Source organism: Neofelis nebulosa, chromosome 2 (assembly GCF_028018385.1).
Source record: "Neofelis nebulosa isolate mNeoNeb1 chromosome 2, mNeoNeb1.pri, whole genome shotgun sequence".
In the NCBI taxonomy this organism is placed as follows: domain Eukaryota; kingdom Metazoa; phylum Chordata; class Mammalia; order Carnivora; family Felidae; genus Neofelis; species Neofelis nebulosa.
This window is the reverse complement of record NC_080783.1, coordinates 74,005,744-74,029,736: the sequence shown is the minus strand read 5'-3', so window position 1 is coordinate 74,029,736 and position 23,993 is coordinate 74,005,744. Positions and strand designations below refer to the sequence as shown.

General features: G+C 35.6%; 1 protein-coding gene across 2 annotated transcripts in view; it reads right to left on the bottom strand.

Annotated features, from left to right (window-relative positions):
- CCDC148 (coiled-coil domain containing 148) overlaps positions 1–23,993 on the bottom strand; it is a 253,107-nt gene that overhangs the window by 176,852 nt on the left and 52,262 nt on the right. The window contains exons 2-3 of one of the 2 annotated variants that reach the window (XM_058715202.1): positions 8,624–8,686; positions 7,322–7,443 (exon numbers count right to left, since the gene is read on the bottom strand). In XM_058715202.1, the coding sequence (XP_058571185.1) occupies positions 7,322–7,443; positions 8,624–8,684 (183 nt within the window). In that variant the 5' untranslated portion in view covers positions 8,685–8,686. The remainder of the gene's footprint in view (positions 1–7,321; positions 7,444–8,623; positions 8,687–23,993) is intronic. The other variant, XM_058715203.1, reaches the window with a different exon arrangement.

The following is a 23,993-nucleotide window of genomic DNA, read 5'->3' as shown; positions in this document are numbered from 1 at the left end:
ATAGAACCTTAGTGTTCACATTGGCTTTTACATGATCCTTCAGCATAGGATGGGGAAAAGTCATTGGATAAGTTGTTAGGAGGCCTGGCTTTTGTCTCAGCTTCAGCACCTACTAGAAATAGGACCTTGAACATGTAATTTTAATCTTTCAACTCCATGCCTTCATAAATAAAGTTTTTTAAATGTTAGTAAAATACTTTTAAAAATTTAGGCAAGTATTTATTTGAAGGTACAGAAGTTGACAAAGAAATATGTCAACTTTATATTGAAAACTGAAACCTGAAAACTCGTGTAGCATTGAAACCCACATTTTTGACTGAATTTAAATTTTCCCCAGATTGTATGGCTTTTCAAAAATGTAGCACATAATTAGTACTTTGGAGTTTGTTGACAAATTGTATCAGGCCTGGATCTGTTTGCCTTAATGTCCATTGTTGGCCATATCCCTGATCTGCTCCATATCACAGAGCAGCCTGTGTTTCCCAGACACCCCGACTAGCTGACTTGCAGCCAGGTTCAGCCAAGGGAGACACTAGTAGTAGGATCCTGAAGGGAGGGGGGAAAGGAGAAGCCAAAGGATTACTCCGCCTGCCTTCTCTAGTATCACAATCATCTCCAGGAGCATCTGCATCTTCTCCATTGCTCTGACTTTTCTTGACAGTTCTAATACAATTCCAACAATTTCTGGGTAAATTCAGCAGATGGAATGTGGTACAGCCTTGCTTTGTCTAATGTCCCTCTGACCTAGGCATGGGAGCGCCTTCTGTTGTTAACCTCTACATTGCTTCATGGTATCCTGTTTGCCTTCTCAACTCTACACCTGTGTAACAATTTCCTGTATTAAAGACCTGTCCTCTCTTAGTCTTCAGTGTCTGTTTCCTGGTTGGATGCTGACTGATACGTATGTGTATGGTGAATTCACGTATTCCATATTAGTACTTCTAAATGTCTATGAAAGCGCTATTCTCAAATCAGAAATTTGATGAAACATGCATATTTTATATTTTCTCTGCTACTAGAATACTTGGTATCCTGAAAGCCTTAACAGATACATCTTCAATGCTGAAGATATAAAAACTTCAGAAGACAAATCCTAAAAAGACTCTTCAGAATGCATGCTATTTCTAGCTGTCATTCACTGATTACTTCAACCTTGAGTTTATCCTTCCACTGTTCTGGTTACTGATTCAAAATTAGGGGTGTAAGAAAACAAAAACATGGAGTCAAAGTCAAATCTTTTCCTCGGGGGGTCTTAAGAGGGCTACAATTATGAAATTTAGGAGAAAAGTATATTTAAAGAAGAACAGGACACTGAAGAAAAACATTCAGCAATCCTCATTCTACCTACTGAAAACATAAAAGTACATGTTTCTAAAATCTGATGCTCTAGTGTTTGCTTTAAGAATGCTTAAAACTCATTGCAACTGTTTGCCACCTACAGCCTCTAAAGTTTGTTGCAGCAGACACAACTTTTAAAATTAGATTTCTTTGACATATTTGGTCCATGTCGTACAAAAAAATTAAAACACATTGGTGAAAGATGTGGACACGTTTTTATGGCTTAAAAAAATCAATGCTGTCTTTGAGCCCAGAGAAAGACCAATTAAGTAGACTATAAAAGTCAAAATAAAGCTACTATTTTTCACTAGACATTTCCAATATTTTAAAGAACATCTTGATTTTTTGTAAGTTCACTCATTGACTCCACTTCTATCCTCAGGCCAAAAGTGAAGAAAAATAAAGTCTTAAAAGAACAAAAAGATTTAAAGTTGGATCTCTATCAATAGATTTCTAGGAGATTCCAATTCATTTTGCTGGGCAGTAAGCCATACGAAATCAATATTTAAGGTGGATGATGACTTATACGGAATGTTGATGAATTAAAAATAGCAAAAATAATAAATTCATCAAGGAATCTGAAACTAGAGGTTTCCTATGTGGTTTAATGTGATGATCCAAGATAATAATAAGACTCTAGGTAGGTACCTTGAGATACCATGATAGCCCTTCGGGTCAGATGACCTATCTTTAGATATATGCAACAATAGCTAGTGGGCAACTGAAGTGTTGGTTACATATGTGTATACATTTGTCAAAATTCATCAAGGTGTACACTTAAGAGTTGTGCACTTTATTATAGGTGAGGTATGTACACTTTAGTATATGTGAGTTATATCTCAATAAAGATAAAAGAATAGTTAAATGTATAAAGAGCTATTAACAAAAATAAAAGAGAAAACCCAACTACACTGAAATGAAATTTCTCATCTAGCAGGTTAACAAAACCTCAGATGTTTCACAAAACACTCTGTGAGGCCATAGGGAAACATGCTCTTTCCTATGTTGCTAGTGGAAATGCAAAATGATGCAGCCCCCCACAGAAGGGAATCTGGAGGTGGGGCAAAATTTCTTATGGATTTGCCCTTTGACCTAGACCTAACCTTATTCATAGAAATCAATCTGAGAACTATATTGGTAAAACTATGTAAGAAGATAAATGAACAAAACTATTCACTGAAGCACTCTTTGTGATAGAAAAAGAATGTAGCACAAAAACTCCATCAATAAGTGTTCTTGCCAAAATAAATTGAACCGGAATGTGATCAAGTTTCCAGATATAACCACCAGTTTACTGGAAATACAAGAGACAGAAACACATGTTAAATGACACCACCAGGATGTAATCAGCAAAATCCAGACTGTAAGAAATACAATTTCTTCAAAAAATAAATTACAAAAACACAGGAGGATAGAGGAGGATATCTAAAAAATAAAAATCAATTATAATATATGGATCTTACTTAGATGCTGATTTAAACAAACTTTAAGAAAAAAATTGAAGACAATCAGGGAAATTTAACACTGGATATTTGAAATTAAGAAATTATTAATATTTTAATGATAATGGTATTTTAGGGTTTGGGGTGGTGTTTTGTAGCCCTAATCTTTTAGAGATACATACTGAAATAATTGTAGTTAAATGTTATGATGCCTGAGATTTGTTTCAAAATAACCTGGCACAGGGGAAAGTTATGGTAGGGAGTATAGAGAAAACAATAGGCAAGAGTTGATTATAGTTGAAGCTAGATAAATTACATAGAGATAATGATATCATTCACTCTAATTTTGCATATGATCACAATTTCTCATAATGTTCTTTTAAAAATTTAGTAGATAGATACTTAGTTGAACAAGAAGAAATATCCATTCTTGCTAAGCAAAGCAATTCAAATAAAAATAATAATAAAGATCCCTTTTATACTTACCTAAACTAGAAATGAATAGTTAACATACAGTGTACCTAAAATTGGTCTCTGTTTCCAGGCCAACTCTACTATTTGGCTTCAGACTCGATCTCAGCCTGTGAAAGCTAGATCACTCAACGTCCATATCAGTGTCTTATCTGGCAGCCCAAAATTTGTGCATGATCAACGAAAGGGATTTTATAGGGACTATCACATCTGATCAGTATAATACCACTAACAGAAACCAGGCAGGTCTTCTGAATTTACTGTTAATTAACAATAATTATTACAAGAAATTATTGTTGGGGTGCCTGGGTGGCTCAGTCAGTTAAGCGTCCATGGTTCATGAATTTGAGCCCTGTGTCGGGGTCTGTGCTGACAGCTCAGAGCCTGGAGCCTGCTTCAGATTCTGTGTCTCCCTCTCTCTCTACCTTTCCCCTGCTCCTGCTCGCTCTCTCTCTCTCTCTCTCTCTCTCTCTCTCTCTCTCTCTCTCTCTCAAAAATAAATAAACATTAAAAAATTTTAAAAAAAGAAATTGTTAATTTATTTTCAAATATAACTAAGTATTCTAGATATAACTTGAAGCAAAACCTCCTTATGTGCTCTAAATGTTAACATTCTATCATTCAATTTAAGTATGTTTACATTTAATATTGCCACAGTATAGTGCTGTAATAATTAACAATGATTGTTAAAGCTGCTAATCTCATGTGCAAGGAAAAAACACATTTAATTAGTAAAAGAAGTAGGAAATAAACTGATATTTAATACAAATATTGAGAGAATGTGTTAACTATGTAACATTAGGAAGAAGTATTCTTCTTGAGCCAATGCACATTTTACAAAAATGTAAATACCAATACAAGAAAGAATAATAGAGATGACATTATTATCACAATCCTAGTTGGTGTAGACTGGTTGGTATATATCTTAGCATTCAAAACATTAAACAAAATAAACTTTAAGAATTATTTTTCATTTCCAGTTATCTAATTCCATTTAAGCCACGAGTCTTTTAAAGAAAAGTCCTATTTGGAAATTGTTCACATTTTAGAAGAGTCCATTAAAAGCAAAATGTCAACTTGCTATCTTCTAAATTAAATGGAAAGGTAAGACCAAAAATCATGTAAAACAACATTCCCAATACATCTTTCTTAATCCAGCTATACTAAAAAATAAAAACCGTAAAAGGAAAGAAGAAAGTATTCGAAAATGATGAGGTATCTAGGACACATTTTGTTCTCACTAACTGGAATTCAAAACAACAGATATTATAAAAATGCCTTAACAGGACAATTCCTTATCATTATGAATCTATGGAAACTAAAAATTGAAGCAAAAAGCTTATCAAAATGATTGCTACACACTGTGAACCACTGTCACTAGTTGAAGACAAGGGATTTTTTGAGATTTGCCAAGTAATAAATCCCAGGTACAGTTATTCCTAGAAAATATGTAACTAAAAAGCTTCTTCCTGAATTACATTCTACAAACAACAAGGTTATTGATGTTATTTAAAATGTCAGTTGAAAGTGATCATTTGTTTAATCTCACAAATATGTAGCACAGTAACCAGAGAAGCAATCTAGCAGCTGACAGGGCTGAGAAATTACTGCCCTTGAACTTAATATCAAAACTTGAAAACCACATTAAAAATTAAAATTTTAAAATATGTTTATTCTTTGATAGTGATTCTATCATCAAAGAGAAATTCACTTTGAACAAACACTGATTTTGACATTCAACCATTCCACATTCAGCCAGAAAAAAAATTGGTAAATGATGGATGGATGCATAGAAGCATGGATTGGTGGACAAATAGATACATAGATAATATTTAAAATGTATGTGTATCTATATGAATATATATGTACATATTCCAGTACTGATAAGAGTGTAGAGAAGTGTCTGTGGTGGTATCTTTATTAGAACAATACCTTGGGAAAGAACTTTTTTAAAAATAAAATTCATAGTTTTTAGCCCAAACATGCCAATCATGGGAATTTATCCTATGGGGGTAGAGGATTCTAAAATGTGAAAGGTATCTCTGCATGAAGATATGTAATTACCAAAGCATGATTTCCAATATCATAAAACTGGATACAATCCCAATATCCAAAAATCAGGATAAGGCATGCATCTTTTTCTATTTGAAGTACTCATCACTCTTGTTTTTACTTCATTTTTATTGACCTTGAAATCCCATTTCCAATGTCATTGCCTCAAAAAAAGCCTTCCCACTCAACTAGGATCAAGTCCTATTAGTACACACCAGACAGCATGTTTTTATTATTTGATAAACACTGACTTTCCTCCTCCTCCTCCTCTCCTGCACACAGTACATTCCATGAGGGTAGGGATGTATTTTGCTCATTATTGTATCGTTGAGCCACATAATAAATATTTATTTACTGGAGTAATTAAATATTATAAAGATTATGTGGCAAAGTGTTAGGGGGAAAGTATACAGGATTTCATGTTTATGTTTATCATGGGAGAAAATAAAAAGTGTATGTATATGTTTATGTCTCTATACATGTATGTAGTGTATATGTATATGTGATATAAATACAATGGATCAGAATATAAGTCAGAAATATGAAATAGTTCTATTAGGATGATAGTTATATAAGTGATTTTGCCATAAAATTTCTTTCACTGTCCTGATAACATCAATAATATCAAATTATTTTAAAGTTATATCTGAACTGAACAAATAATGTCGTATTTGAGAGGTTCCCTTACTTGAGGGGATATAGCTCATGGATATATGGTAATTTCTTTAGAATAGGTATGAAATGTGTTTTGGAATCATAACATTTGCCCAAAAGATATTGGGCACCTGGGTGGTTCAGTCCGTTGAGCGTCCAACTTCAGCTCAAGTCATGATCTCATGGTTCGTGGGTTTGACCCCGTGTCGGGCTCTAATCTGACAGCTCAGAGTTTGGAACCTATTTTAGATTCTGAGTCTCCCTCTCTCTCTGCCCCTCCCCCGCCCATGCTCTGTCTCTGTCTCTCTCTCTCAAAAATAAATAATAAAAATATTTTTAAAACATCTTAAAAAAAGGTATTAACCTTGAACTGACTAAAATTTAAATAAAAACTGAAAAAAAAGAAAAAGAAAAAGGTATTAACCATAAAAAGCCATCGAAAACTAATAAAACACAAAAATATTAAATGAAAATAAAAACTTGTAAATTACTTAATATGTTACTTTGCCAAATCAGATTTTTAAAAAATAATTAAAAATGCAACCAAGCAATGAAAATGTTGTTTATAATGTACTTTATTATTTGCACAAGAGGGAAATATACTGCATGAGTAATCCTAAACGATACATGGTCCTAAAATACCGTGCACAATCACTTGCACCTAAACCCCTTTCAAATCTAGTCCAGGTTCACCTTTCCTGAGATCAGGGCATAAAAGGAAATTGTAGGAAAGAGAGGCACCTGAGGGCATACTTGTATGATGTTGCAGAAAGAGCCTTAAATGATAATCCATGGCTGTCCCTTATTTGCAATTTTTATTGTTCAGAGCAAGTTAGAAATTGTTGAAAGCTAAAAGTAGAGGGGCAGCTGGGTAGCTGAGTGGGTTAAGCAACCAACTCTTGATTTCGGCTCAGGTCATGATCTCATGGTCTGTTAGATCGAGCTCTGCATTGGGCTCATAGCTGGGAGTCCGCTTGGGATTCTCTCTCTCCCTCTCTGTCTCTGCCCCTCTCCCATGTGCACATGCATGCTCTCTCTCTCTCTCTCTCAAAATAAATAAACTTTTAAAAAATAAATAAATAAACTTTTTATAAATAAACAAATAAAAGTAAAGTTGAATTCATATCTCAGGGTTGTTATGAACATTACATGAGGAATGCATGTAAGCTATATACCACGTTGTCCAAGAGCATTCAATAAATGATAGTTGCTATTCACTACTAGTAATAGTTGGAAGATTCTCAAAACTATTCAGAATTTTATTTATTTTCACATTTACATTATAAATATGACTTTACTTCCTGGAAATTCAATTTTCCAAAACTAGAAAACACACATACACACATGCATAACTTCTAACTAACCTTTAGCTGTGTAGAGGCAGAAGCTAATTTTTTTGCTTCAGTCAATGCATGCAATTGTTGATAGTCTACTGGTTTAAACTTGGTACTTCTCATTCCATTTTTCAAATGGAACATCAGATTGTCTGTTTTTCATCAAAAAAAGAAAATGACAAAGATATAGTATATTATTGGAAGTCTAAATATAGTTATGGTAACATGTTGGTCTTATTTTTAATTATTTTTAAGCAAAAACAAGAATAAATATTACAACACTCATATTATACTTGAACCTCTATCTCTAGAAAATTTAAAAATATCACCAGTATATTTCTTGCATAAAATTACTTTTAAAAGAACATAAAGGGAATATTTCCATTTAAGTAAATATATTGAGAATTTTAGAAAATTATAATGCCAAGATACAAAGTATGACCATTCTTTTTATTTAAAAAGTTTTAGGCATCAGGGCACCTGGGTGGCTCAGTAGGTTAAGCATCTGTCTGATTTTGGCTCAGGTCATGATCTCACGGTTCATGAGTTCAAGCCCCGCGTCAGGCTCTATGCTGACAGCTCAGATCCTGGAGCCTGCTTTGGATTCTGTGTCTCCCTTTCTCTCTGCCCCTAACCCACTCACACTCTGTCTCTGTCTCTCTCAAAAATAAACATTAAAAAAAATGAAAAAATTTTAGGCATCAATGGTGAATATTTAAGTTTCATCTTATGAATGAAATTAAGTAGATTTTTTAAGTCATAGCTGCATTTCTAACAGAAAAATTGAAATAATTTCAATTAAATTTGAAAAAAATTGAAAACAAAACCTAAAATTTTAATGGGCCAAATAGGAATAAAATGATATAAAATGACCAAGCAGCCAATCTCCATCCAAATACATAAAGTCTCCTAGTTTAGTATGATATTAACTGTTTTGATAAAGTAAAACATAGGTAGGAGGTATTCATAGGCCAAGTAGCATAAAGCATAATAATCTGAGTAATCCAAACAAAAAAAAATGCACTTTTGCCTCAATTATATGAATAAGTAAACTGTGTAATGTAAAGAATTTGAGATTAATTAATTATATCATGAATCTCATGACTTTAAGTAGGCTTCAAGTGATTTAAGGACAAGCACAGTAAAAGAAAGTATGGTTATCCTCATCACTATTGGAAAAGATTAAAGCATGCATTGCAAGGAACTGGAGAAACCTTTAATATGACCAAATAATGAGCTTTCCATTAAAATTTTGAAAATCAACATTCCAACTTTACATCATGCATCATCCACCATAAATCATAAAACAGATACGGAAGTAGAAAATAATACCTGGGCTATCATTTTTCTGAATCATCATGAATGGCTGGTCTCTTTTATTCATGTCCTCCATATCTGTCAAATAAAAAAAGACAGCTAAATTTCAGTGTTATTTTCCAAATGTTTTTAAAGATGGGTTAATCATACTGTTTTTTAAAACAAGGCCCAGGACTGGGTGCCAGAACTCTTTGTATTTAACTAAAATTTACTTCTCCACCCTCGAGAAGCTTCCTTCCATTAGTTTTTTCCCTCTATGCTTTTCCTGTTCTTGATCTCTCCTTTGAACCTCCAACATTTTAATCCCTTTCTCTTGGATTGCCTTAGTGACTGATATTTTGTGATTTAAAAATTGTGTAAGCTTTATCCTGAGTTCCTAGGAAAAAGAAGCTACATAAATTAAAGAATAAAGCAGTTAGCCAAATGACTCACTAGTAACATTAAACAAATCAGCATTTGTAGCAGACACTAGGATGTGCCGTCTATTTCTAGAAAGCACTTGATGCCCAGCTGTCACTTCCTTCAGGGTTAGACTCAGTTTCAGAGAGCCACCTCGTCCAAAGGTATACCATTGCTGGGGCAGCCTATACCCAATGACTGAGCAAGGCAGAACTATAAAGCCCCACCAGTTTGGGCCCAGTGTGGGTCACCCTGATGGGCAATATTTGATCCAGAGCTTCTGGCAGGGTTGACCCAGACTTTATCGGACCTACATTGAAACTGACTTTTTCATCTGCCCAATCCTGCTGCTGCTTCTTCCTTTCACAGGTTTGGATGCCTAATGAATACACAACACCCTAAGCTCTGCCTCAGTGTCTCCTTCCTGAGAACCCAACCTGCAATAGCACTGAACTGAACTGACATCTTTTTTAGGGCACCTCTGGGGCTACAGACTAGTAAAGTGGTTCTTAAGTAACAGTATCCATTTTTCACAAATTTTGTTCCATATCCACTAGGTTGAACTACTCACATCTAGTAGCTTTTGCAAAACTAACCTTGCTAAATGGAAGAGAAAGTAGTACACATACATGACTTTGGAAACTGCCAAGTTCCCAAGAATCATGGTGATTGCCCACTAGCTTTTGGAATATAGGGATGAACTCCAGTGTATAACTTCTACAAGGAATCCTTGTTTCAAGCCCTCAGTAACATTGACAATCCTCTCTATAGTCTGGTTTCTACTGACACCTACAACTTATGTTAGGATTCTTCTTTTTGGGGGGAAGATATTGCACATCCAATCTATCAACCTGTACTGCCTCAAGCCACCATCACCACCTGCCTGATGGCAGCAGCAGTTCCACTTTGTACCCTTATAGTCCATTCTTCAAACAGCAGCCTGAGCAACCCCTTTAAAACTCTAGTCTGACCCTGCTGAGTCCCTTCAATGGCTTCCCATTTACTCTTTAAAATAGTGCCCAAACTTCTTCAAGAGGCTTATAAGGCCCTCCAAGACCTTGTCCTTGGTCATCTCCCCATTCTCACCTCATCCACACATTCCAACCACACTGGTCTTTCTATTTCTCAAACATACCACGTTTATTTTGCCTCAAGGTCTTCCCACTTGCTGTCCTCTCTACCTTACAGACATTTTTTTTCCTCTTTTTACCTGGTTGGTTCCTACTCAGCCTTCAGCTACACCAACATGTTGTTCTTCCTCAGAGAGACTTAACCAGACTTCTCCGTCTAACTAAGGGAGGATGCCTTGTTTCTCTCTCATCCCATTCCTTCCTTTCCATAATAATTTGTATCAGTCTTCACATCTGCATGTTTACTGATTCAATATCTGTCCTCCTCCACAAACTTGTGGCCTGTGTGCATCTTACTTCTGATTGTATTCCTGGTATCTAGCACAGGTAGTAAATGCTCAATAAATATCATTTGAGAAAAACAATGAAAGGTAGCTGGCAGTAGCTCAATGTCTTCTAGCCCCCCAGAAGGGCTGCAATAATAATTCCTTAGTTCATACTATACCCTCTTTCTTCCAACAAAAAACTTTCATTTTTTATAAGTCTGCCTTAATAGCATAGCCTACAGGAAGAAATGGCACATTTACATGCCCTCAGAGGCCATTGGGTCAATGAGAGAGTGAAAATCATAGGGACTGCAGAAAACATGGAAAACTAAAAAGGATTCCATGCCCAAAGATAATCAAGTACATCTTTTTTTCCCTTTTTTCTTAACAAAGGTACTGCACAAATAAAGTGAGTGTCCAAAACAAATGGATGCTGCACTTAGCAACCTGTCTGTGAGCTCTGCCTACCGCATCTCACCTCTGGTTTTCATCTCAATCTCCCACCCGTCTGAGCTGACTATCCCCATCTTGGAGAGACCTCGCCAATTCTTTAATTGATTCACTTTAGGTTTTCCTCAGTGGGGAGCCCAGCCCCCTCAGATTTACGACTCATTTGTCTTGGGGTTTAGATTGCAGGATCGAGGCTGTGAATCAAAGTGGGGTTTTGCAGACTCCCTTTAGGTTACTTTGATCTAACATTGATTAATTTGTTCCTCCTGATGTTCAGAGAAAAGTCATGAAGTCCAAACATTTCTTACCATTTCTACATGGTTCAAATATTAATTATGACCATAAGAAACTTATAATATATTCTGGGGGCACCTGGGTGGCTTGGTCGGCTAAGCGTCCGACTTCGGCTCAGGTCATGATCTCACAGTTTGTGGGTTTGAGCCCCGCATTGGGCTCTGTGCTAACAGCTCAAAGCCTGGAGCCTGCTTCGGATTCTGTGTCTCCCTCTCTCTCTCTGCCCCTCCCCCACTCATGCTGTCTCTCTCTGTCTCAAAAGTAAATAAACATTAAAAAAAAAATTTTTTTTTAAAGAATACATTCTGGAAATCAAAATTGCAAAAAAAAAAAATACTACTCTGCCTTCATGAACTTGAAATCTAGTTTGGTTGCAACTGTACAGAAGATGAATCCAAAACACTTCTTGACCTACATTCTTTAATATTTATATATAAATCATAGTTACTTACTACTTACCTTTCAGGGATGTTGAAGACCTCTGAACTAAATAATTATTAAAGTGAGATAATATAAAACTGATTTAGTTATAGTGTTTTTTATATCAGTGGATTAAATAAACATTCAGATTCAGAATCTGAAAGGTTTGCATAAAATTTAGCTCGTCCAACTTCTCATTTTAGCATGAGATGGTTGGCAGCCCAGAAAAATGACCAAAATCACAGAGAACTTCAAGTCCTAAATCATACTCATAACAAAAATCTCTGAAAATGAAGGTTTATTTCATAATCACTATTGTGGCCAAATCCAATCTGAGCTGAAATCATTTGGCGGCAAATTTGACCCAGACTGAAGTTTATTCTATTTAATGTGGACATTCATGCATTTGTGCAAAAGTGTCAATATGTTTCTGTATGGGGTGCTACCCAGATACCATCGGTCTTAAGGAATATAGGGCAGATGCTCTATATCACAGCTCTAAAAATCTGAAAAATTGACACTACATCTGGCACCACAGACTTCAGATAAGGGATTATGAAGCTGTACTAAAACAAGCAGCCTCTGATTCCCAAACAAGCATATGTCATCTAGGCCATTTCAACTTTATGCTTACTAGTGAAATTCAAAGTGGCTACTTCAGCTGGCCATTGAGATGCTTTTGGCTGAGTAATGGCCACTAGAACAGAATTTTCCATGTTACATAATTTTAAAGCTTTCACAGTTTTAGAAATTATTTCATGTTCACATTACGTGACATTTTAGAAATTGCTTATGAGTATTATCAAAATGTTAAACATTTTACAGCTATTCAATTACTGAAAATATTTTCCAGTAATATGTTTCTATGAGAAGATTCTTAGAGTGTAGGAAGAACGTTTTGATATATAATGTAATGATAGCTTTGCAGTAGCTACAGGATTGAATCAAGATTTTAATATAAAGTTAATTTTTACAGACTTGATAGAGAATCTAAACTCAAAAAAAAAAAAAAATCCATGACCTCAACTAGTCTCTATGGGGTAGGTAAGCTTCTCTAGAGATGAGAAAAAAATAGCAAAGAGATCATTTATATAACAAGGTAATCTTTTTACAGTGTGAAAATTTGTATTCCTCTCTTTGCTGAGAAAATCTCTTTTAATACACTAAGGAAGAAAATGTCAGTTGTACTTAGGCTTAAAATTGTACAATGCATGGATAATTTGTGAACTCTAAACTGTCTAACTGTATAGATATGTAGATTAGCCAATCATCCTGTGAGGGTAAGTTTTCAAAATTGATAGGGCTTCTGCCAGGCCAAACAGTGTGAGGACAACACCAACGTGGAAAAATATCTTGGATGTAGCATCAAATTATAACCTTTTTCATATGAAAGATCTCATGACATTTCAAACGTTAATTCAAATACTTTGGCCTAAGTTTAAGCAATATTTTTCTAGCATGCAGAATTCCCTTTTAAATTCTAAGCAGAATGGTGCATATTACTTCCATTATGAAACATTTTATATTGTAGTTAGCATCAAATAAAAATATTGTCCTGGAAAAACTAATGGAACCAAGAGCGAATCCATGAAGGTTAATAAAAATATTTAAATAAAGTGTTCAGTTACATAATAAATATCTCATATTCAATTCAAACATAATGGAAAAGCTCAGACTCAAAAGAGCAACTACAACTAAACGAATAAAAACAAAATCCCTAGGAAGAAACTGTACAAGAAGTGTGTAGCACTCATACCCTAAAAACACCCACAAAGGCTTATTAAAGGAAATAAAATTTAAATAGAGAAAAATAATTCTAATTTTGTGTACCAAATATTTAATAGTGGCAATTTGGGGATAGCAGGATTATAGTTGATTTTGGTTTCCTCTTTTTGTTTGAGCAGAATCTAGAAAATATTTTTCACACGAAGAATATACATTTTAAAAAATACTGAGCAGGGGCAATAGTTATTTCACTATATATGAGCGGAAAAGATACCACAATTTCTATATTTTACCAGTCAAAAAAGAAACTGGATTTTATGACATCAAGAATCCTTTAAGATGTGAACTTGTATATATGAGTATAATTTTCCATACTAATACTGAATTGACTTATTTCTCACTAGTCTTTCTATTAAAAAATAGGATATGTTAAGTACATTTGTAGAATTTTATAGAACTTGAAAATGTTAGCATTAAAATACTCACAAGGTTATTTTTTAATGCTGTATGAGGAATAAATATATTAAACTCTTCTTTCAATTATTAAAGTACTGGTTGGGGCATCTGGATGATTCAGTCAGTTAAGGGCCCAACTCTTGATTTGGACTCAGGTCATGATCAGAACTTCGTGAGATAAAGGCCCACATCAGACTCCGTGCTGACAGCTAAGAGCCTGGAGCCTGCTTTGGATTCTCTCTTTCTCTCTCTTTCTCTCTCTCTCTCTCTCTCTCCCCCCCCACCCTGCTGTCTCTTACTTTCTCAAAAATAAACATTAAAAAAAACCCAAATGCAATCATGATACATATATAGTTCTCCCCCATCCATGCTCTCTCTCTGTCTCAAAAATAAATAAACGTTAAGAAAAAAAAATTTTTTTAATATTTCACCCTTATACTGCAAAAAAAAAATCCATAATCAGACAAAGGAAATCTACAAAATATCTACCTTTTTCATAATTCATATAAATTTGCTTTTGAAGCAAATTCTACATACAATCAACCTTTCTGTTTATCCCTATTTTTATGTCTATAATATCTCAAAGAGGAGAGTCTAAATCAACCTCAGTAATGAAAATGATTAAAATAAAAATCTACTTATCCCATATGCTTTTCAATAAAAGACTGGAGAGCAGAGTAAAGTAGAAAGAACACAATTAATTGAAGCAAGGAACCTAGAAGTTTCTGAAGGACTTTAGAGTTCCACAGAGAGTGGAAGTAACTTCAGGGGAGCCTCTCACGCTTTTATTCCTGCTACATCCTCAAAGCTGTTTTAATCATTTCAAAAGCACAGGAGAAATTGCATATGTACCTAGTTTAAAACAGTACATAGTAAAAACAAAGGGTGGGGGATGAGGAAAATTTCCAGACATTGAGGAAATAAGGGAATAGATAAATTCACAAAGCTCACATTTATAGCCTCAGAAATTCTGACCTGAAGCCATAACAACAGTTTCAAGCTTTGGGGAAATTAGGTAATTATTTATTTATTCACATTTATTTATTTGTTTGTTTATTTTAGAGAGAGAGAGAGTGCACATGCATGAGCAGGGGAGAGGAGCAGAGGGAGGGAGAGAGAGAAAATCTAAACAGGCTTCATGCTAAACACAGAGCCCAATGTGGGGCTTGATCCTAAGACCCTGGGATCATGACCTGAGCTGAAATCAAGAGTCAGACGTCCAACCGACTGAGCCACCCAGGTATCCCTACATTATTTGTGAAGAAACACTATTTTGTCCCCAATTTTTTCCATAAGGGTGCAACCCATCAAAGAAGAGTATTAAAAGTGATCCTCTGTTGTGAAAAGATTCACCACTTGCCCTTCTTGACTTGCCTGCCACTTTGGACATGCTTAAACTGGAGACTTTGTCAACCTTCTTCTGATACAATTTGGGAATCCAGTTCCTCATCCTATATATCTGGACTTGAAGTTAGAAGCTTATCTGCTTCCCCCCATACCTTTTACCCTTAACGTTTCTGTCAATAGAGGAGTATCATATAATTCACCACCTCCAAATCTCGTGTCAATTTTTGCGGTAGCATTTTATCCATTCTCCTGGCCCTAGCTACCATCACACAAGTGCCTGAATGTGTGATGCCTCAAAACCTCCAATATTTCTGATCTACCAAATGTTTTCTTTTGGCTTTCCAGACAAGGTTCAAATTCTGTATAGCTGACAATGACCTTTTAAATCTAGCTCTTCTCTATTAGCCTCTTCCTTACCCATTACCCTATATGCACACTACACTTCAGCATTCTCAAATTATTTGAAGATCCCTGAATACACAATGCTGTGGTAGACAGAACAATGACCTCCCCCAAAATGTCCTCATCCTAATCCTCAGCACCTTTTAATATGATATGATATGATATGATATGTGGCTAAGGAGAAATAAGGTTGCAGTTAATCAGTTAACTTTAGCTATAGAGATTACCCAGGTGGGCCCAATGTAATCACAAGTGTCCTGCAAAGAGGAAGGCAGGAGTGTCATAGTCGGAGGAGGAGATGTGAGGTGAAAAGCAGAGGTCAGAGAGAAGATGGTTTTGAAGATGCTACTCTTCTAGCTTTGAAGATGGGGGAGTGGGGCCAGACTCAAGGAATGCAGGCAACTCTTAGAAGCTGGAAAAGGCAAGGAAATGGATTCTTCTGTAGAGCCTCCAGAAGGCATGCAGCCCTACTGAAACCTTGATTTTAACCCAGTGAGACCTATTATGCACCTATGACCTCCAGAATTATAAGATAATAAATATGTGTTGTTTAAGCCACTAAATTAGTAGTGATTTGTTATTTAGCAATAGGAAATTGACGGTGCTCTTTCACATCTCCTTACCTTTGCACATGCTGTTACCTATGCTTGGAATGCCTTTCTCCACCCCTGCCTCTCTGGCCAATGCCTACATACGTTTCAGTCTCATTTTAAGCATCTAACTGGAGCTTCTCAATACAGGTAGAGATTATTTATCTCTTCTCTTGTGCTACTATTGTACTTTTGTATATCCCAGCTGATGCAGTTATTCATTTATTCAATGTTTATTGAAAATCTATTAAAGACTAGACTAAGGGATATAGAGTTACTCAGGCTCTGCAGAGAGACCTGCCCGAGGCATCTTCTCTGAAGTAGCCCCTTTCACCCTCAATCACTCTTTATATCCACAATCTAATTATTTCCCTTCATAGCACTTAACTATGTGGCATTATACTATGTATTCATTTATTTATTTGCTTATTGTTCACTTCTACAACTAGGATGTATGCTCTATAAAAGCAAGGCCTTTAGCTGATCATCTCTATTTTTCCAGAGGGCCTAAAATAGTGTAGGTCATATACTAGACACTCAACAGGTATTTGCTGAAAAAGCATCAAGTGATTGCATTACAGATCATGAGCCTGCTCCTAAGGCATGGTGCTATTAGAGGCAAGCACATAGTTTTTACATCCTCTTTTCCAATTTTTAAAATCTAGGCTCACTTGTATGAGATGAAAGTTATTATCAAAAACAAAACTCCAAACCAAAATGGTCAGTGCACTGAGGTATACGTCAAGAAGTCCTACTTTATCTTGGTGAGTTTCAGCACTGATTGTAAGTTCATGTTAACTTATAGTTGAAGGTGTCCCTTGATCAGCTATTCAGCTGCCAATCATAGCACATAACACATTTGTGTCATCTTACCTCTCCAAGAGTTTGGGTAAGAAGGCCATGCTTTGCAAAGTACACACAAATTATCTGGTCTTATCTCCAACAATATACTGTTCAATTAAAAAAGCAAATTTTACCATGATATTTACCATATGATACCATTACATAAACCTGCAAAGACACATACACTGTATTGCACAAACACACCCCACACACATGCATTCTACAAAGGAAAAAAGTCTAAAGAATATACAAATAGACCAAACTAGAATGCAGCTGGAGGTTGATTTCAAAGGGGACTCTGATTATCTGTAATGAAATCTTTGCTTTTTTACAAAGAGAATGCATATATATATATATATATATATATATATATATATATATATATATATATGTAATTAAGAGTAATAAACATAACTCCCAAAGATCTTGTTTCTAAATAATTATATTATCTATTGTAGAGTTAATACAATTACATTTGAGTTTATAAATGATTATCCAGTGGGTTCTGCTAGTGAGAGCTCCAGAGCCTAATGACCCAACCCCACCCATTTCTGCACCTGCTAACACTTGGACTACTGCCAAAGGACCTTGACACTCCCATGTTGTAACAACCCTGTGAAGCCCAGCCTGAAACATCCAGTTAACTTTATCTTTAATTTTGAATATAAGCAAATAATTTCCATACAAATTTGTTGTGCCTTTTACAAGAAATTTCTTCTGACATTTTCTCTAACAAAATGATTCAAAATACAGTATTTTTATATTTTAATTAATGGCCACAAATGCACTGCTCATTCTTTTGATTACAAGTTTGTTCATTAAAAGACTATTAACATCAAGGCCATAAGCAAGGTTGTAGAGTTCAACAATTAAATGGATTTTTGATGTGCTTTCTACTATTACTGCTGAGGAAATTGTGTCATCTTAATTTTAAAATTGTGGCAGACATAGCTTGGTGCTAATATCCATTCTCCCTTTTTTTCTTTCCTAGCAGAACCCACTTTTGTTCAGGATTAAAAGATTGGCCTTCCTTGATATCCCTGAGACGCTAAGTGACCATGTGACACAGTTCTAGCCAATGGGATTTAAGCAGACAGAGGTCTGCTGGGAATTGGGGGATAAGATTTGTCTTTTCATATGAGCACCACCCCTTCTTCCCTGTCCTTCCCTCCTTTCTCTTAGCCTGGAGATGTGGATGTGAAACTGGACATGGAGAAGCCATCTGTGACTATGTAGTGAGGATTAGGATGAAAAATGTATACTAACTATCCCAGAGAAGAAAGCCAAAGGGAGTTTGGGACACTGATGATAGCAAGAATGTGCTGCAACAGCTGTGGACTACTTCTGTCTGGGCTTGTTGTTATGAGAAAAATAAATCCCAAGCTTCTGCAAAGCAGGTTTTATAACTTTTGGCCAAACAAAATTCCCGACTGATACAGAAAGGGAAAATATGAAGCACCCAAGAAGTTTTGATGCCTTTTCATATAAAGGAGTATAAAAATTCTTCTAGAAAAGTACCCATCAATACAGGCACAGGATAAAATACTAGAAAATAATACTGTAGTTGCTTTTCAATAATAGCATGAGAAAATCACAGCTAGAAAATTTTCCAACTCCAATAGAGTTTCATTTACAGTTCAACATAGCTGAAAGAGAGTAGGTAAAGTGTGTAGGTGATTCTGGAAGGGGAAAGAAAACAAAAATCGCAATCTCAATTTCATTATCAAAAAATAACACAGAAGAATGTATCTGTGGGTTTTCAATACTCCAGGATAAATAGTTTTTCCACAAAAGATCAACCATGTGAAGAGGAATTTTCTTTTTAAATGTTACGAGATTTTTTTTTAATTTTTAATAAAAAAATGGCCATCAACCATTCTTTAACAACAAAGACTACAAAACTATGTTTAATGACAGTGCTTAGAACACAGTAGCACTAATACATTTTGAGTGGATGAAATAATTATAATGGGTGGGAAATATTAATTCATTTTTGTGTAAAGGAAAGATCTCTAGTCAAAGACATGAAGAAATGAAAGGAAAAGATTAAAGGAATTAAGATAAAGTTTAAAGTGGGGGAAGAAAGTGTGAAGAAAAAGAACATTAAAAGGAACAAAGAAAGAGAAAAATATTGTGTTCATTCCTATTTTCTATTTCCTATTTCCTATTTCTAGTTCCCTCGAGTTTGGTCAAAAACGAAAGCATCCTCCACCCTACAAAGTCAAACTCACAGTTTGGATCAGCTGCACTGAAGTGGTTAGAAGTTTTATTACAGTGGAGGGCAGGTAATTTTCCAGCATCAAAGGTGGGCCCTAAGGCAGGTGTGGTGGGATTTCCATTGGCAGGAGGCAACTAACTCAGGATGAACAGCTCCGCTCTGGAGAAGAGAGATGGAACATCTGATGTGAACAGATGGACTGAACGCAGAAGGTGTAGTGAGAGATGTCAGTCTTTTCCTATTTCGATTTTTGTTTCAACCTAGTTCTTCACACAGAAAAGGAAAAAGAAATCCTCCACTATCCTCTCTTTCATGTTCTCCTTCTACAGGAATCCATAGTCTCTGAATAAATTTGAAAGTCTTTGTATGGAAAATCCCAGTAATGTCTTATGAAATCTGGGCAGGGTGGGTGGGATGGGTAGAAGAAAAATAAACTTCTCTCCCTTAACAGTGAAAGAAGAGGGGCACCTGGGTAGCTCATTCCATTAAGCGTCCGACTCTTGATCTCAGGGTCGTAAGTTTAAGCCCCGCATTGGGCTCCACACTGGGTGTGAAGCCTACTTTAAAAAAATAAAAGTAAAAAACAAAAAAAAACAAGAGTGAAAGAAAAGCTCTGCCTAGGGTGGTGGAAGAGGAGGGTAAAGCAGAGGGTGGTGAGAGGATCAATTGTCATGTAATACAAGGACAACAATACAAGAATTTGGCTGCATAGGATTTTCCAGTTGGCTTTAAAAATACCATCAAAGGAATTTGGTCCAAAATATAATGGTCAGTAATAAATAAAATATTCACTAACATATGACTACTACCTGTCAGTGGCAATTGAAGACATGGGATACATGAGATATCCATGCAATGGGAGATTTTAAAAGCTGGTCCTGTAGAAAATATTGCCGACAACATGGGTTTGTTTAAAATATAATTGAAGGTGCCTGGGTCGCTCAGTCAGTTAAGGGTCTGACTCTTGATTTCAGCTCAGGTCATGGTATCTCAGTAAGTTTGAGCCCCATACTGATAGCGTGGAGCCTGCTTGGAATTGTTTCTCTCCCTCTGTCTCTGCCCTTCCCCCACTTGTGCACATGCACGTGCTCTCTCTCTCAAAATAAACTTTAAAAAATAAATACATAAAATAAAATTTAATTGATATGAAAACAGCACATTCTCAAAATTGAGATATACATTAACTCTAGAGTAGTGTTGGGCTTTGGAGTAAGACTACAGAAGACTGAATTCCAACTCACCCCTTATAAGTTATGGGACTCTCAGCAAATTAATTAAATGATAGAAAACACTTAATATTGTAAAGATGTCAACTCCTCCAAATTTATATACCTCTACTGAAATCCTAGAAGATTTTTTGGTAAAATTAGCAAGCTGATTTAAAATGTGTACAGAAATGCAAAGGACAAAGGATAGCCAAGGAAAGCTTGAAGAAGAGAACAAAGCTGGAAGATTTATAGTGCTATGTATCAACATCCATCATGAAACTATAGTAATTAAGACAATGTGTTATTGGCACAAGGATGGATAACTAGGCCCAAGAACAGTACAGAGAGGTAAGAAACAGATCCATATATAACATATAAGGTCACCTGATTTATGACAGAGGTGAGTCACACTGTAGTGTGCAAAGAACAGTCTCCAATAAATGGTCCTGGGATAGCTGGATGTCCATATGGAAAAAAAATGAATCTTGACCCCCTACCTTCCAACATTAACAAAAATCAATTCCAGATGTATTGAAGATCCAAATGTGAAAGATTAAAAAATGAAGCTTTTAGAAGATTATATAGGAGAACATATTCATGACCTTGGAGTTGGCAAAGATTTCTTAAATAGTTCACCAAAAACAAGCTAATCATAAATGGAAAATGTAGTAAGATGGGAAATACTAAAATTAAGAACTTCTGTTCATCCAAATACACCATTAAGAGAGTAAAAAGGCAACACAAAGAGTGGTTAAATATATTTGTAATACATATATTCAATAAAAGACTTGTATCCAGAATACAGACACATTTAAATGCCTACAAATTAATAAGAAAAAGTCAGAGAACCCAACAGAAAACAGGGCAGAATACCTCAATAGACACTCCACACACACAAAAAAAGATATCCAAATGGCCAATAAACATATTAAAAGGGTTCAACTTTATTCATTAAGAAAATACAATTTAAAACCAAAATGAAATGCTTCTATAAACACACTAGAGTGGCTAAAATGACAAAGACAGAGGAACGTCTGGGTGGCTCAGTCGGTTAGGCCTCTGACTCTTGATTCCAGCTCAGGTCGTGATCTCAGTTTGTGGGATCTGCGCTGACAGCATAGAGCTTGCTTAGGATTTTCTCTCTCCCTCTCTCTCTCTGCCCCTTCCCAGCTCATGCGTGCTCTCTCTCGCTCTCTCTCTCAAAATAAATAAAAAAACTTTTAAAAAATAAAATGAAGAAGATAGAAAATATCGAATGTTGGTTAAGAAGGTGGAGCAACCAGAACGTTCGCACATTGCTGGTGGGAGTGTTGATACAACTGCTTTAGAAAACTCACTGGCAGTTCAGCTACTATGACCCAGTCACTCTACTCCTACATATACCCAACAGAAATAAATGTGTACATACATTCACCAGAAGATATGTATAGGGATGTTCATAGCAGCACTATTTCTAGTAGCCCCAAATCAGAAACTACTCAAATATCAGTGGTTGAATCAAATTGTGGTGTATTCACAATTTACTATTTGACGTTCGTCATTGGAAATGAAGCTGTGGAGATGAAGAGGGTAGGAAAATACTTATCAATATAGTGTCTCCTTGGGTCAAGAAAATGATGTGATGGTTCTGTCCAAGGGGAAGTGTTTATCAGAGAAAGGGTACATTAACATCGGGCATTATTCTTCTTTAAAGTTTGTGTAACATACTTCTTCCAAGATAGGTTTTGTCTTTGTAATTGCTAGCTGAGGTTAATTTGCCTTGGTGACAGAGCTGAAAAACTTGATAAGAAGCACGCAGCTAATTTTAAAACCAAATTGTACATTGCATTTTTTTAGTTTTACTTATTTATTTTGAGAGAGAGAAAATGAGAGGGGGGGAGGGACAGAGAGAAAGGGAGAGAGAGAATCCCAAGCAGGCCCACACTGTCAGCACAGAGCCTGATGTCGGGCTCAATCCCACGAGCCATGAGATCATAACCTTAGCTGAAATCAAGAGTCAGACACTTAACAGATTGAGCCACCCAGTTGCCCCCAAATGTGAACATTTCAAACAGTAACACAATGTAGCTCAAATGCAAAAAAAGTCGCCATAAAAATTAATATTGTAGAAGACTAATGAGATATAGATTACATATAAATATAAAAGTCCTAAAGCAAAATACAAATAGGAAGAATTTTAATTTTATAAATAGTGTGTATATATAGATATATACACAAATCTTTAATAAATGATCAAAAGCTGTACACCAGTGTGCAACAGAAAAAAATGTGAATAGATTTTTATTTTCCTCTTTTTGCTCTGTATTTTATAAATTTGCAAATGATTTGAGGAAAAAAACACTTTCTTTTTAAAAAGTTAATAATTTATTAAAATTTCAATCATAGACTTAGAGAAAATCTGCAAGAATAGCATAAATTTTCTGAAGGAAGGTTCCATTTCAGAGAAAGTTGCTGCCCTGATTCCCCTTCACTCCTGAAGACACTTGAGGGTAACTTTCCTACAAATAAGTAAATTTTCCTCCATAACTGCAAGATAATTATGAACAAGAGATTAACACTGATAAACATTACTGTCAACTAATCTTTAGACCCCATTCAAGTTTTGTCAATTGTTCCAATAATGTCCTTTCTAGTAAAAAAAAACTCCAGTTCAGGGGCGCCTGGGTGGCTCAGTTGGTTAAGCATCTGACTTCAGCTCAGGTCATGATCTCGTGGTTCATGGGTTCAAGCCCTGCACTGGGCTCTTCCCTGACAACTCAGAGCCTGGAGCCTGCTTCAGTTCTGTGTCTCCGTCACTCTCTGCCCTTCCCCCGCTCATGCTCTGTCTCTCTCTGTCAAAAATAAACATTAAAAAGTTGTAAAAAAAAAAAAAACCCTCTAGTTCAGAATTAAGCATTGCCTGTAGTTGTCATGCCTCTTCAGTCTGAAATTGCTACTCAGTCTTTCTTTGACTTTCATGATCTTGATCCTTTTGAAGATCACAGACCAGTTATTTTGTAGAAGGCTCCTCAGTTTGAGTTTCTCTGATGCTTCTTCACAATTAGGCTATATGTCTGTGGCAGGAATGTCACAGAAGAGATTTGTGTCCTTCTCATTGCATCCTATCACCTGACTTCCTTTTGTCCGTTACTGATGATGTTCATTTTGAACACTTAATCAAGGTAGCATCCACCAAGGTACTCCACTACAGAGTTACTCTTTTTTCCACTTGTAATTAGTAAGTATTTTGTAGAGACTTACTTTGAAATGCTATAAAATCCCTACATTAAATATTTAATTTAGATATTTATTTCGCTCAAATCTGTATAGGTTTATTTTATTCAGTAGGCTATAATCTGTTACTGTAATTATTTTTTTTAAGATTTTATTGTTAAGTAATCTCTATATGCAACATGGGGCTCGAACTTACAACCCTGAGATCAAGAGTTGCATGCTCTACCAACTGAGCCAGCCAGGTGCCCTATTACTATAATTATTTATTTTGATGTTCAAATTATCTTCATATTGGCCAGGAGAAGACTCTTCAAGTTGGTCTTTGTGTTCTACATGTTTTAAAAAACAATACTCATTTATTAGCTCACAGATCTGTAAGTCAGAGGTCTAGTATAGTGTGGCTAAGTTCTTGGCTGAATGAAAT